The 15348-nt window shown below is 39.8% G+C and overlaps 1 protein-coding gene across 2 annotated transcripts in view; it reads left to right on the forward strand.

The window, feature by feature from the left end:
• Window positions 1-15348, forward strand: part of MDN1 (midasin AAA ATPase 1) — a 130699-nt gene that overhangs the window by 882 nt on the left and 114469 nt on the right. For both annotated transcript variants that reach the window (XM_081045201.1, XM_081045202.1), the window contains exons 2-5: window positions 7437-7663; window positions 13637-13861; window positions 14224-14331; window positions 14410-14602. In XM_081045201.1, coding sequence (XP_080901327.1) covers window positions 7437-7663; window positions 13637-13861; window positions 14224-14331; window positions 14410-14602 — 753 coding nt within the window. The remainder of the gene's footprint in view (window positions 1-7436; window positions 7664-13636; window positions 13862-14223; window positions 14332-14409; window positions 14603-15348) is intronic.

The raw sequence follows: 15348 nt of genomic DNA on the forward strand, positions 1-15348 counted from the left end.
TTTCTGAAAAATGGGTCTTTGGCCTTGTAAGTGCCTTTTCTCGTGGCTGTCTTCCCCGACCCCCCACCCCCGTCTGAGTTGAGGACGCTTATCACACTTTCACTTTGCATTTTAATTTCCTATTTTATTCTTACCAACCCCCAGTATCTGAGCTTTTTCAGAGTAGATTTTTTCCCCCCATCTCCAATATCTAGAACTTATTCAGTCACAAGTCCGTTGTCTGCCATTGGTGAAGAAGTAACGACAGTATTTTGGCTCTGGAGGCACAGGGAACTAACCAGAGAGGCATATCTGTTGGTGACAACAAATTGAACCTGTGAAGCAAAGGAAAGGGAGGAGTGGAAAATATCCCCCGGGGTTTCTGGCCTGTCAGCTCACAGTGAAGGGAATCACTAACACAAATGGGGAGGTCTAGAAAAAAGAACTGATTTTTGGCAGGCTGGAGTAAGGAAAGAGAGTCAGTTTATATGAGCTGAGTTGGTGATGACAGACTCCTGAATTACGTATTGTTGCTGAGAGTTATTCTATAAGTGGGTTTCAGGATTTAGAGCAGAGGTTCTGACTCGAGTGATCACGGACCAGCAACAGGGGATTTATGATTCCATACCACTGTAATTGGATGAAAAATTGGTGTTTATGTATTGGGAGTAAGGTGGGGAAATGGTTTGTAGCCTTCACTAGATACGGTTTTGAAGAATCTGACACTGTAGTGTGAGAACTACTGATCTAGATTCTGAGACTACAGAAATGCTGCTAGACTTGAACGTAGACTTGAACACTACTAGAAGGTTCGCTTGAATTAGGGAGATATGGACCCATTTGCTTCTTCCTTTTCTTTGCCTCATATTGTCTGTCAAATTCTGTGTCTTTCAGGTTTATTCCTTTTCGTTTTCAGTAGTAATTTCAAGCCTTTCAGAGAAGAGATGATTGTGTTGCCATTCTATTTTCTCCAACTTTTGGAAACAAAATCATTTTTACTGAAAAGTATAGATTTTTGAAACATTACTTCTCATTTGAGTTTGGGATCTGAATTAAAATTGTTTTAGGGGGGTGGCCCAGTGGCTGAGGTGGTTGGAGCGCTGTGCTCCTAATGCCGAGGTTACGGGTTCGAGTCCCACATGGGCCAGTGAGCTGCATCCTCCACAACTAGACTGAGAAACAATGGCTTGAACGGTAGTTGGGGAGGGGAAAAATTTTTTTAGGGTTTTGGTTCCTTCCACGTTTCTTATCTCAGCTGGTGACACCAACCTCTCTATCTAGTCATGTATTATAGAGAACTGAGGGGCCTTAACTCTTTTCATTCTGTTTTCTTCACATATAGCCAAGTCTTCCTGATTTTACTTTCTCAGTATTGGATCTATTCCTTCCTCTTCATTTCTACTACCACTACAATTCTACTACCACTACAATTCTACTACCACTACAATTCTACTACCACTACAATTCTACTACCACTACAATTCTACTACCACTACAATTCTACTACCACTACAATTCTACTACCACTACAATTCTACTACCACTACAATTCTACTACCACTACAATTCTACTACCACTACAATTCTACTACCACTACAATTCTACTACCACTACAATTCTACTACCACTACAATTCTACTACTACTACAATTCTGCTCCAATCCTAGTGTGTGATTTTTCCAACACCACTAAGCAGTTCTTGGGCACCAGCTGTATGTCCTATGATTTAACTCAATTCTGACCCTTCCTAACTGGAGATAGCATCAGATCCCACAGATTAAGTGCTCAGTCCTATAAGACTGCCCTTCTACTCTCCTTTGAGATGCTGACCATAAGACCAGGTTGTTATCTGTGCTTCTCACTGCCTGTAGATTGGAGGTTCCAACTTCTCTCTCCTTTGGTTTGATTAATGTGCTGGAGTGGCTCACAGAGCTCAGAGAAACCTTTTACTTATTAAATCACCAGTTTATTATGAAGGAACATAACTCAGGAACTGCCAGATGACATAGATGCATAGGGCAAGGTATGTGGGACGGGGTTTAGAGCTTCCGTGCTTTCTCAGGCACCACTTTCTCCACATCTCCACATGGTCACCAACCCAGAAACTCTCCAAACCTTGTCTGTTTAGGTTTTCATAGAGGCTTCATTACATAGGCATGGATGATTAAATATTTGGCCATTGGTGAGTGAACTCAATCTTTAGCCCCTGTACCCTCCTTGGAGGTCAGGGGGGTGAGACTGAAAGTGTCAACTCTCTAAACAGCCCCCACCTTTGAGTGCTGTCCAAAATTCACTTCACTATCATCACAGAAGACACCTTTATTGATTCTATCACAAATTCCAAGGTTTTAGGAGCTCTGTGCCTGGGATGGGGTCAAAGACCAAATATATATTTCTTATTATAAATCACATTGTCACACATCTTTACCTCCAATCACTGTCTATGTTCAGGAAGAACAGAATGCTTAGCATGCCTGAGTCCTGGAACTGAAGTATGGCTGAAAATCCATTCTCTTTTACTTAATTACTTTTGGGGCCTTTTGGGACAAGTTACTTAACTCCCCTAAGTCTCAATTTCTTGATGTATTATACATGGTTGCTGCTAAATAGTTACAGGAAGTTTTTAAAAGCTGGGACTCGGGAGCCAGATTCTTGTGACATGGATTCCTGGTTCTGTTGCTAGCTTTGTGACCTTAACTCTTTTTTATTTTTCCGTTTTCTTATCTGTAAAGTGGGGATAATATTACTTACTTTGTGGGTTGTTGTTAGGATTAGATGCCTGGAATATAGTAAGTGCTATCAATAAAAGTGATTACTATTGGTATTTCTATAAATAAGATTGTTGTGAGATCTAGATATAATGCCTGTGAGGTGCTTATAATATACCTGGCACATAGTAAGTAATCAGTACATGTGCGCTGTAGTAATAGTGATTTTTAGAAACAGCTTTATTGAGGTACAATTCATATACCATATAATTTATCCATTGACATGTACATGTCAATGGTTTTTGCTACGGTTCACAGATATGTGCAATTGTCAACCAGTCCATTTTAGAACATTGTCATCACTTTAAAAAGAAGCCCCCATACCTTTTAGCTGTCATCCCTCATCACTGTGCTCTCCCTCCTCCCCCAAGCCACCACTAACTTACTTTTTTCTCTATTGACTCTTTATTCTGATCATTTAATATATTTATCATTAATAAGATATATCTGAACATGTCACCATTTTGCATAAAAGTTCCCATTGTTTCCAGAATCAAAATCCAACCTTTATAAAATGGTATATGTAGTGTTATCGTTGTTTTACTTTTTAATTTTTTTTATTTTTTAAGAAACTTTCTGTCAACCTTATTTCCATTTTCTGTTAAAAAGATTTTTGGTTTTTTTTTTTTTTTCTCAAATCTGATCCAGTTGTTCTCAATTGGGTGCAATTTTGGAGACATTTTTGGTTGTCGAATCTGGTGGCGGGGGTGCTACTGTCCTCTAGCACATAGAGGCCATGGATGCTAAACATTTCACTAATACACAGAATAGCCCCCACAATAAGAAATTATTAGCATCAAATGTCAGTAGTGCAAAATTAAGGAAAACCCTAAATATGTGTGTGACCCTAACAACAGAATATCAAAATATATGAATCAAAAATTGTCTGAAAAGGAAAAATAGACAAATTTACACTTATAATTGGAGACTTTAAGACTCTATCGTCAATGATTGATAAAAGTACAAAAAAAACTAGTAAGGATTTAAAAGATCTGAACACCACTGTTAACAAACCTGACCGAATTGACAATTATAGACTGTTGTGCCCCATAACTGTAGAATACAAGTTTTGGACATCTGGAGCATTCATCAAGATAGAACATATGTTCGGCCATTAAACAAGTCTCAGTAAATTCAGGAGAATTGAAATTGTGCCAGTTATATTCAGTGACCCCAATGGAATTGAATTAAGGGAAAAAGACCAACCCAAAAGATACTGGGAAAATCCCTAAATGTTAAGACATTAAATAACAAAATTAAAAACAAACAAACAAACAAAAAACAACTGATGGTTAAAGAAGAAATCACTGGGAGAATCAAAATATTTTGAACTGAATGATAATTTAAGTTATTTCTGGGATGCAGCTAATGCAGTATTTAGAGGGAAATTCATTGATGAGGCAGAAAAGTGTTAATAAAGTGAACCTGAAGGGGCCTGCCCAGGCCTGCATCCCTTCCCCAGAAACTGCCCAGACTCATCCCCTAAAAACTAATACGTGTAAACCCTCATAAAAAGGAGATAAAACCCAACTGGTTTTAACTGGTTCTTCACACATGGGCAAACAGCCAAAACCTGCCTGTTAGTTGAACTCTAGCCTAATTAGTATGCAATTACAACATTAAGGCTTACACGTCCCCCCCGCCCCCCCCCGTGGGTTTTTCTGTATGCATTCTGGGTAAGAGCATGTGCAGAAAGAAACTAGTTATATAACCAACATATGTCAATCAAATGACCTCAGTCTATGCGTCATATCTCCTGCCATAAGGAAATTTACCTACACTTTCCTGTATAAGAAAAAGCTAACCTAAAGTTAGATGCAGTCCTCTGCCCTGTCAACATCTAGGCCGGCTTCTTTCTTGAATAAACTTACTTCCTTGCTCTCCTCATTTCAGGTTGAGTCTATGAATTCTTTTCACCTTTTGCGAACGACCAGGGGTTAATTCCGATGACACAACATTCATAACATTAAATTCTTATATTAGGAAATAGTGGTTTCTTAAGCTTCACCTTAAGAAATTAGGAAAAGAAGAGTAAATTAAACCTAAAATAAATAGAAGGAAGAAAATCATAAAGATAAGAGTGGAAATTAGTGAAATATAAAATGGACAAACAATAGAACAATACAGTGAAACCAGAAATTGATTTTTTTAAAAACTGATTAATAGTAAAAGGGAAAAATACAAATTACTAGGAATGAAAGAAGGCTGCCACTATAATTCTAAAAAGGGTTAAAAATATAAATGACTAGTATGAGCAATTTTATGCCAATAAATGTAGAAGAAAGGAGCATTTGAAGACTACAAACTACCAAAACCATCTCAAGAAATAGACAAAAACAAGGTAGAAATAGAACAAAACTTCTATCAGGCTGATACAGAGCGTATACAAAAACCTAGCTAGCATCATACTTAACATGTGAACAACTGAATTTAAAAGTGGGTAAAAGACTTGGGAAAAAAATTTACAAAAGAAGATAAATGAATTGCCATTAAATACTTGAAAAAATTCTGAACATCTTTGGTCAGGAGGGAAATGCAAGTAAAATCGCCAGATACCACTTCACCTCTACGAGAATGGCTAAAACTAAGACTGACAACACTTTGTGTTGGTGGTTATATTGCCACTAGATCTCTCAAACAATGCTGATGGGGTGTAAACTGGTAAAACTACTTTGGAAAACAGTTCCTTTTAAACACTGAAACATTAAAAAACTTTTTTTAATTAAAAAAATGAAAATGTATTATCAAGTGAAGCATGTAGTTACCATATGACCCAGCAGTCTTACCCTTAGGTTATGACAAATATTAAGAATAATGAATATATGTCCATAAATCTCTTGTACATGAGTGTTCATAGTAGCTTTATTGATGATGGCTAGAAACTGAAAATATCCATTAACATGTAAATGGATAAACAAATTGTGGTATTTTCATACAGTGAAAAGCTAGTCAGTAATTAAATGGAATAAATTATTGAAGCATACAACTGCATGGATGATTGTCAAAAGCATTATATTGAACACAAGAAGATAGACAGAAAAGAGTATACACTGTATAATTCAATTTAAAGTTCTAGAATAGGCAAATCTCATCTGTAGTCATAAAATCAAATCATTGCTTAGGGTGAAGGGTTTGACTGCAGAGGAACATTAGGGAACTTTGGGTTTGATACTTTAATTGGGGTAGTGGTTACGTGGCATGTACATATGTCAAAACTCACCCAATAAGTGGGTGCATTTTATTGTATGTAAGTTATATGTAAATAAAGTTGACTTTTAAAAAGTTAAATATCTTTGCTTTAATACGGTTTTCCAGATTACCTTTTGAAGAAAAATAAATAATGTTCTTTGGAGGTTTTTTCTAGCCCACAAGTATCTATTTGTATAACATGTTTGTATTTGTTTTCATTTATTTTGTAGATGTGGGTTTTTTTCTTCTTAGTGTAACCACTTACTGTATTACTTTTTTCTTTTTTACAATTTTAATTTTATTTCTCAATTACAGTTGAAATACAATATAGTATTAGTTTCACATACTATATTACTTTTATTTTTTTATATTTTATAAAGATATCTTTAGAGGACTTAATTATAGGGACATTCAGCGGTTGAAAATATGGGGTCATGCCCCAGTGTATCATGACCAAATCTGTTAAATTTCCTTGCCTCTATTTTTATGAAATCCTTTGGGTGGCACCCAATAAACAGCAGAACTAATATTGATAGAAATTGCTTCAAGATAACCTTCCCTCATCAGTGCTTTGTTCAGAATTAGGTGTTTTTATGAGAGAATGCTCTATAATTTGGGAGACTTTGTAAGAGCTCAGGTGTAAGTAAGATGATCTTTTCAGCGTGATAACTATGGAAAAAATTGTTATATTTTTGCATACGGTATTTTAAGTTGTGTTTAAGCTGCACTCGTATAGATAACTGTTTAGTGTGAAACTCCTTAGGATAAATTTATAGCATTGGACTTGCTGGGTCAAAGAGGATACCCCTTAGGTAATGTAAACCTGCTGTCACATTGTTCGACAGCAAGGATTGTACAGACCTGCATACAGATTAGCAATATGAAACTTGTTACACACTTTTCTGTTTTCCCTATTATGCCTGTGGGTATTCTGAGCCCAGGCATTAAATTTTTGTGCTGAGCCCAGGCATTAAATTTTTGTGATCTATTTCATCTTGCATATCAAAGTTTGGTTATCTACTTTGGATCTGTTTATTTATTAAGCCCTTATAGAGATATCCTCATTCATTTCCAGGAATTGATTTCTTATCTCTTTTCCTCAAGGGAGTTGGCAGTTTTGCATACTAAGTGTAGTTTTTTGCTTTGTTTTATTTTTCATTTAATTCCTGTATTTTCGTTAAAGAGCAAAGGTGCTGGGGGAAATACTGGATTCCCTAGAGAGTGTTGAGACCCTGAAACATAGATTATTTTTCAGTGAAGTTGTGTAGTATTTAGGTATTAATCCTACCTCAAACCTCAGTGGACACACTTATTTGTAACAGCCTTTACATTAAATGAACTCTAATCCTCTATTGCAACCCTCTCCCCATGGTGTTTTATAAGATAAACTTAGGAAGTCTGGAAATTGGGTATTTTGATTCCAAGTTAGAGCTCTGCTCTTCTTCAGTAGTGCATATGAGTATTGTTTACATGGATGTTTTGTTTGGCTTTTCTCCCAGGTGTGGACACCTCAAGATCGCCAGTGTATCCTGAGTACCTTAGCGCAGTTACTTCTGGATAAGGACTGTACCGTGCTGGTGGGTCGCCAGCTGCGCCCTATCCTTTTGGATTTGCTGGAAAGGAATGCTGAAGCCATTAAAGCCGGAGGCCAAGTCAACCACGATCTACACGAACGACTCTGTGTGTCAATGAGCAAACTCATTGGGAGCCATCCTGATGTCCTCCCGTGAGTAACAGTTTTAGTCTTTATGTTTCTCCTTGAGGTGGTAGAACTTGCTATCTCCTGGGAAGTAAGGAGGAGTCCGAGCTGAGAAGAACGGAAGAGGGGACAAACAGAAAGGAAAGATAAGTGAAACTGTTTTGTAAAAATAATCACAGCAGAATCCGTTTATCTGGCTCAGTTCAGTGACCATGTACTAGGTGTAAGTCTTGGCCATCAAGACAGGTCTGGAAAAATGCCCAAGATGTGTCCCCTGCCCTCAAGGATTTTATCATCTGGCAAGACATACATATAAGGCAGATTTAAATGGATTTTAGCTGACGCTCTTACAGCAGCTGCTTCAGATGGATGAGATTTGTTGCTTGCTGGATGGAGTAACTGAAGGGGGTGGGTTAAAAGAGTTCAGGTATCCTTTTTAGCTTTCTATAAATCTGTCCAAATCAGTGTGGTAAGAAATTGTGTTACAACTGGATTCTAATGTATTTCTCTTTTGACCTGCTCTGTTTCCAGCCTGGGCTGGTTCACCCCTCCTTAGGCAACCTGGTGATTCCTCCTGCTTCCAGGAGGTCACCATATTGACGCCCAACTTAGTGCAGACCCCTGACCTGCACAACACACTGCAGCCCAGAACTCGTGGGCTCCAGCAAACCTCCTGCCTCAGCCTCTGACGCAGGTGGGGCTACAGGCATGTGCCACGCTTCCTACTTTCTCTTCTCAATTGATAGTAAATACAGTTTGTGTGCAATAGCCAAAAGAGGCAGGAAAATGAGTGTCAAGCATTTTTTAATTGATAAGATAAAGAACTTCTACTCTAAACGTGAATAATGTTATTCTTTGTACTAATAGGAGCATCTCTTGTATCCATCTCTTATTACTAGTCTTCATCAGCACAATGAACACACTTGGCTTTCTTGGAAGTGTGATCTCTAGTGTGGTCCCTGGATGAGGGAATAAGAAATGAAGGTTTGGGAGAAAACCATAATTTGTATGAGCTTTCCTAAAAGGGGAGAAAACATTGGGTCCAGTTTAATGGAACTAGGAAACACACAGTAGAGATCACCATCCTCTGTGGTCATCAAGAACGTATGCTGTGGGTTCATTGAGGATTGGGATGGGGGCCTCGCTTGTGCTTTAATGATTTAGGTGTACTTGACTGTGGTACTGTTTCACCAGGTGTGCTGACTATCCTGTAGGACTGACATGTGGGTAACTTGAACCCCCACTTCACTTAAGCCTTCATGGTAGAGTGCCTCGGGATTGTGTCTCAGAATCATTAAAGTGATGGATTAGCTACATCTCGTTTCCCATCAGCTTCAGATTATATTTTCTTTTTTCTTTTTTTTTTCTTTTTTAAAGATTTTATTGGGGAAGGGGAACAGGACTTTATTGGGGAACAGTTTGTACTTCCAGGCCTTTTTTTTTCCCCAAGTCAAGTTGTTGTCCTTTCAATCTTAGTTGTGGAGGGCGCAGCTCAGCTCCAGGTCCAGTTGCCGTTTCTAGTTGCAGGGGGCACAGCCCACCATCCCTTGCCGGGGTCAAACCAGCAACCTTGTGGTTGAGAGGACACACTCCAACCAACTGAGCCATCCGGGAGGCAGCTCAGCTCAAGATGCCGTGTTCAATCTTAGTTGCAGGGGGCGGAGCCCACCATCCCTTGCGGGACTCGAGGAGTTGAACCGGCAACCTTGTGGTTGAGAGCCCACTGGCCCATGTGGGAATCGAACCGGCAGCCTTCAGAGTTAGGAGCATGAGGCTCTAACCGCCTGAGCCACCGGGCCGGCCCAATATATTTTCTTATTAAGTGAATGTGAGGCATACGGATACTTTTTATTTTGCCAAAGCAGTATATTTTATTTTATATTTTGTTTATGCTCCCACCTTGTTGCAAAATGATACAATGCAGCTTACAAAGGTGCCCATGATAAAGTAACTTAAAAACAAACAGACCAAAAAAAGCCACGTGTAAATGATGAGTTCGGTATGTGATATAAAATCAACTATAGGTAATAATGTGGAATGGGACTTTGATTTTTAGTTTTAAGAAATGTGGATGATTAATTTGACATGTGCCCCGAATTTCCTCTGTAGGGGAAATATAGCTAATATATTAGGAATATACCTAATATAGTTAGATAGGATGCAGTTATTCATTCAATAGGTAAATACAGAAGTTCTCTTTTTAAGCTATAGGCCACATCATAGGCGTAAGAAAGTCAAATATAACTGGATAAACAATTGGATACAGTATGTTAATAGAGGTGTGAGCCAAATACATAAGGGGAGCAAGAAAATCATTACAGTAAGAAAAATGAGAATTATCCTCTTGGAAATTAGAGGTTTTGTACTGTGGCAGATTGTGGAGGAAGAATGAAGAGAAGAGAAATGTGATGGAATGAAAATCTAGAAAAAACAAGAGACTGGAGAGGAGGAACCCAGTCGTGCTCCCTAGGATTCTAACGCCATCCATTTCTGGGTTCATATCGTATTTCCCCGAAAATAAGACTGGGTCTTATATTAATTTTTGCTCCAAAAGACGCATTAGGGCTTATGTTCAGGGGATGTCATCCTGAAAAATCATGCTAGGGCTTATTTTCGGGGCCTCTTTCTGAGGCTCATCTGTCTACCAGTTGGGGTTTCCATGAGGTACCACGGTAGTCTTAATAAGACATTTCTTTTTTTTCCTTGCTTGTGCCAGTTGTTCATTACTGTCCCCCTACCCCAGCTTTGTTGTGCTATAGTTGACATGACATGTAAGTTTAAGGTACACAGCGGTGATTTGATACATGCGTATATTGACCACAGTAAAGTTAGTTAACACAGCCTTCATCTCTCATAATTACCATTTTGTTGTTACTGTGTCATTACTGTTTTTGCATCTAGAGTCCTTGAACACATTTTTGACCCTTTGGCAAATTCTTTGTCAGGACTCTGTGAAAACACTTTCTCTATTTTAATGTATTAGTTAGGTTTCAAAGTTCTATTTTAAGAAAGTCATCTAGTTTTCTTAACTTTCCATTCTTAATCTTGACTAAAGTGTATTCCAAATTTCTTCAGCTATAGCTTTGTAGATGGGTTCAGATGGTTAGTATGCCTATTATATGTGGATTCCCCGCCCCACCCCCGTGTTCTCTCAAGATTGTGACCTTAATTTTAAGTTCTTATTGTACCTTACTTTTGCATTTTGCATCTTTTAGTTCTTTGCTTATTCTTTTAGTTTCTCCTTTCGTTCTTGCTTCTCCCCCCTCCCTTGTCCTTGCAAGTCCCTTTGACACTCATGCAAATCTCGTAGAAGATGCCTTTCGTTAGTAATGAGGACTACCACAACTGCTGTTCTTGCATTTTATGGACATTGCCTCCCACCCACCGAGGTTAGGTGTTATTTCCATTTTGCAGGTGAGGAGACTGAAGTTTCGAGATGTTAAATAATTTGCCCAAGTCCCCTTGCTAGAACGTGGCAGAGCTGTAATTCATTCCTAGGTTGGCTGCCTCCAAAGCCCACATATCTTTCTACTTTGTGGTGCTTCAGAAGCATATGCACATTCTTTCTCTATTCTGCGTCATCCTTGTTTCAGCAGCACCTGCCATCTTCTGCTTTATTTTTTATTGCTTCTTTTTGTGATTACTGACCTATCTCCTCATACTGCTTCCATTTTTGAAGAACTTGGCAGCTGGCCCACCACCTTCCCCACCCCAGCTCCTATCGTCACACGTGGAACATCCATACAGTGTGTCTCCTTTGTTCCTTAACTAGCTCGTCTCCAGTTAACTTCTGTTTCATTCCTGCTCACTGCGGTGGTTACACCCTGGGCCTAACTCGATCTGCACCATCACCTTTCAAATTACGGATTCAAATGCCCCGTTTCTGGACTGCCATCTCCTGTCGCACTAGTTCGCTTGCTCAGTGTGTTTAACGCACTGTTCTTTCTCCTCACTGGGACTGCCAATTCTTTTTTCCTATTTGTCAGCCCTTTCTTGTACATACCTTCTTATGCAATGTGAAACTCTATTTTTCACATTATGGTTGCTGTCTTTCTATTTATGCTCTTTTGTCCATCTGTTCAGTGTTCATGCCTACTTAGAAAACGCCAACTCTTGATGAATGCACCTTCTTCGTGTCTGCAGTAAAGCCGCCAAATCACACATCTAAGCACGGTGTTGGAATGCCTGGATTCCAGGAGCCACACTTAGTAGTAGCTTTGTGACCTTGAGCAAATAGCCTGACCAATCTAGACTTCAGTTTCCTTATTTATCTGTGTACTGGGGATAATAATGCCTACTGTGGACAGCCTCTCTCTTCTATAACCACTTCAGAGAAGACCTGAGTAATGAGTGCAGAAAGAGCTAAACCGATAAGCCCCACATGGACCAACACTACAGTGCACAGAGGAGTTTGCTCTTGTTCATTTTCCCCCCTCCCTGGATTTCCTTTGAGTCAACTATGCCAAGGAATACAACAGGAGGAATAACAAGGATGTGCTACTCCGTTGTTTACTACCGGTCCTGCCTTCACTAGAGTCCACCGAGAATCACCCCAGAGCAGTACACATAGAGTAGGCCTAAGGTTTTAAAATTTATTTTCGTTTTAAAAAATGCACATAAACTTTTTTTACTGTAAAAATGTACCATCTTACCATTTTAAAGTGTGCAGTTCAGTAGTGTTAAATATATTTGTATTGTTGTAAAACAGATCTTCAGAAGCTTTCATCTTGTAAAGCTGAAATTTTTATACCCTGTAAACAGCTCTCCTTTGCTCCTTCCCTCCGGCCCCTGGTAACCCTTCTGCCTTCTGTGTCTATACATTTCCCTACTTTAGGTACCACATGTAAGTGGAATCGTACAGTATTTGTCCTTTTATGATTGGCTTTTCACTTAGCATGATGTCCTGAAGGTCCCTCTATGTTGTCACATGACAGGATTTTCTTCCTTCTTAAGGCAGCGCAGTATTCCATTGTGTGTACACACTACGGCTTACTCATCTGTGGAAAGACACTCGGGTTGCTTCCACCTCTTGGCTATTGTGAGTAGTGCTATTAAGAACATGGGTGTGCAAATATCTCTTCAAGACCCTGCTTTGTTATGTCTTTTTGGTGACTTGACCTTATATAATGTCCTTATTTGTATCTCTTAACAGTTTTTGACTGAAAGTCTTTTTTATCTGATACTAAAGCCTCTCCTCCCTTTTGGTTACCATTTGCATGGAATATTTTTGTCTCTCTTTTTTCATACTTTATTTAGACATTCAATATTATTTTATGTGAGTTTTTTCATAACTTGCAGCCTATGTGTGTCCTTAGATCCAGAGTGAGTTTCTTGTACATAGTATATCGTTTGAGTCTGTTTTTTTTTTAATCCATTCAGCCAGTCTATGTCTTAGTTGCAAGTTTAAACCATTTACATTTAACTTTAAATTACTGATATGGAAGGACTTACTATTGCTGTTTGTTAACTGTTTTTTGTATGTTTTGTAGATTTTTGTCCTTTTTTTACTGCCTTCTTTTTGTGTTTCATGAGGATCTCTTCGTTTTTTTAGGAGGCAGCCGAGGTGTCTCTTCTCAACTCCCCCACATTCAGTTGAATACTTTCTCTCTGTGCCTCTTCTTGTTCTGTCACTGTCTTCCTTACTAGATACACAGTTCCTCAAGGATAATACCTTCTTGGTTTTATCCCCCAGGAATTAACACAGTGCCTGGCACATAGTGAGAAGTCAAAAAATGTTTGTTGAGAATGAGTGCATTTTCAGTAGTAAACAATGGCGATAAATACTTGTGGTGTTTGTATTCTTTTAGTCAGGTATCTCATGCCACGACCCTGGTTCCTGAACTTGAACAGATTCAGTCTTAGGACGAGATGGCTTTGACATTTGTTTCTCTTTGTTCTCAGACCCTTGGAAGTTCCTGTTACGTTCTGCTGTCCTGTCTCAGTGGAGATGCATGCATTGATATCCTCACCCACAGACAAAAATTCTCTTTCTTTTTGAAGGTTTGCCCTGAGGTATTTCAAGGACGCTTCTCCAGTCTTTCAGAGACTCTTCCTAGAGAGTTCAGATGCTAATCCAGTCCGCTATGGGCGCAGGCGGATGAAGCTCCGGGACCTGATGGAAGCAGCCTACAAGTTTTTGCAGCAAGAGCAGTCTGTGTTCCGGGAGCTGTGGGACTGGAGTGTGTGTGTTCCTCTCCTCAGAAGCCATGACACCTTGGTCCGCTGGTGCGTAGCTCTTGGGCCTTCCTGTGCTCCTGAGGGGGATGGTAGAGGAGTGTAGAGTTGTGCGCATGGGGAGGGAAGGGAAACCATTTAAATTTTATCTTTGTGCTGGTGCCTTTGGGGATCTTAATCCCTTTCCTTAATCATGTGTCATGTCAGAGGAAAATGAGGCGATATGAGTGGAGTTCCACCTTTTTTATGCTCTGTCAATTAAATTCATCATGCCTGATTTGTATTTTCTGCTCTTACAGGTGTTATACTAATTCTGTAAGATTTCCTTTTCTAGTGTTCAGTTGGCTAGCAAGTTTTCTTTATTCTTTAGAATCACCTGCAGGTCCTGATTTATATGCTTTGATTTTCTCCAGGTACACAGCCAGTTGTCTTGCTTTGGTAACCTGTATGAATGAAGAGCACAAGTTGTCGTTCCTTAAGAAGATTTTTAACAGCGAGGAGCTGATCCATTTCAGGTTGAGGTAAGCAGGAGCGTGCTTGGGGATCTTGAAGTGGCCTCACTGCATTCAAGTCACTGATGGGATCCTCCTTTCCCTCAGGCTTCTAGAAGAGGCCCAGCTGCAGGACTTGGAGAAGGCCTTGGTTTTGGCCAATCCCCAAGCTTCCCTTTGGCATAAGGAGAAGGAGCCGCAGTGTCTACAGGGACACCTTGTTTCCGCTGACCTGTCCTCAAGGGTCACTGTCGTCTGTGGTGTGGTGCTGCCTCGGCAGCTGCCAGCCCCTGGGGAACAGGTATGTTGGCATTGGCAGGATGTGTGCCCCTCCTTCCTCTTAAACACCTACCACACAGAGCCCAGCCAAGGGGAAAAGTGTGCTTTTTCTCTTGTGAGACGGGTGTGAACCAAATTGAGTTTGCCAGATTGCTATTCCATTTACAGCAGTGTTCAGGGAGACAGTAAAACAAATTTACCCAGGGCCCTCCTCTCTGATTTTCCCTTCGTCCCTGTTTAATGTTAAATTAGAAACTGGAATGATGCCTCTGTGATTCTCTTAACTTTAGAAGGCTCTTCCGTATATCCTCTCATTTACAACTGTGAAGTTGGATGGTATGTGTTGTGCTACCATATTTATGTAAAACAAAGGCAAAATGACTTGCCCAGAAGCCCTTGGGCCGGCCCTTCGCAGACATGGTGGCCCTTAGACACGGCTAAGTCCCGGGAGTCTCTTTCCATCAGAGTATTGTCTTTGCCTGTTGTGTGGGAGGCTGGTGTCTGTAGTGAACTTCCCCGGCCATATGAAATGGCCTTCTTTCCAAAAGTGTGGCTCCAGACCACACATCAGAAAGGCTTCTAGATCGTAACCTGGTTCCATAATCTACAACCACTGGGAACCAGTCTGTGTTCCCCCAGTAGTCTTTAGTCAGTTGTCACTTTGTCTGGTCAGATCCACCCAATTTTCTTCTTGGAACAAGTCCTGGTCATTCCTTGAGCCATTGGTTTGTTACTGGGTGGTACAGTTTTTTAAAAAATGAAGTACAA

This window comes from Rhinolophus hipposideros (assembly GCF_964194185.1).
Source record: "Rhinolophus hipposideros genome assembly, chromosome: 3".
Lineage (NCBI taxonomy): Eukaryota > Metazoa > Chordata > Mammalia > Chiroptera > Rhinolophidae > Rhinolophus > Rhinolophus hipposideros.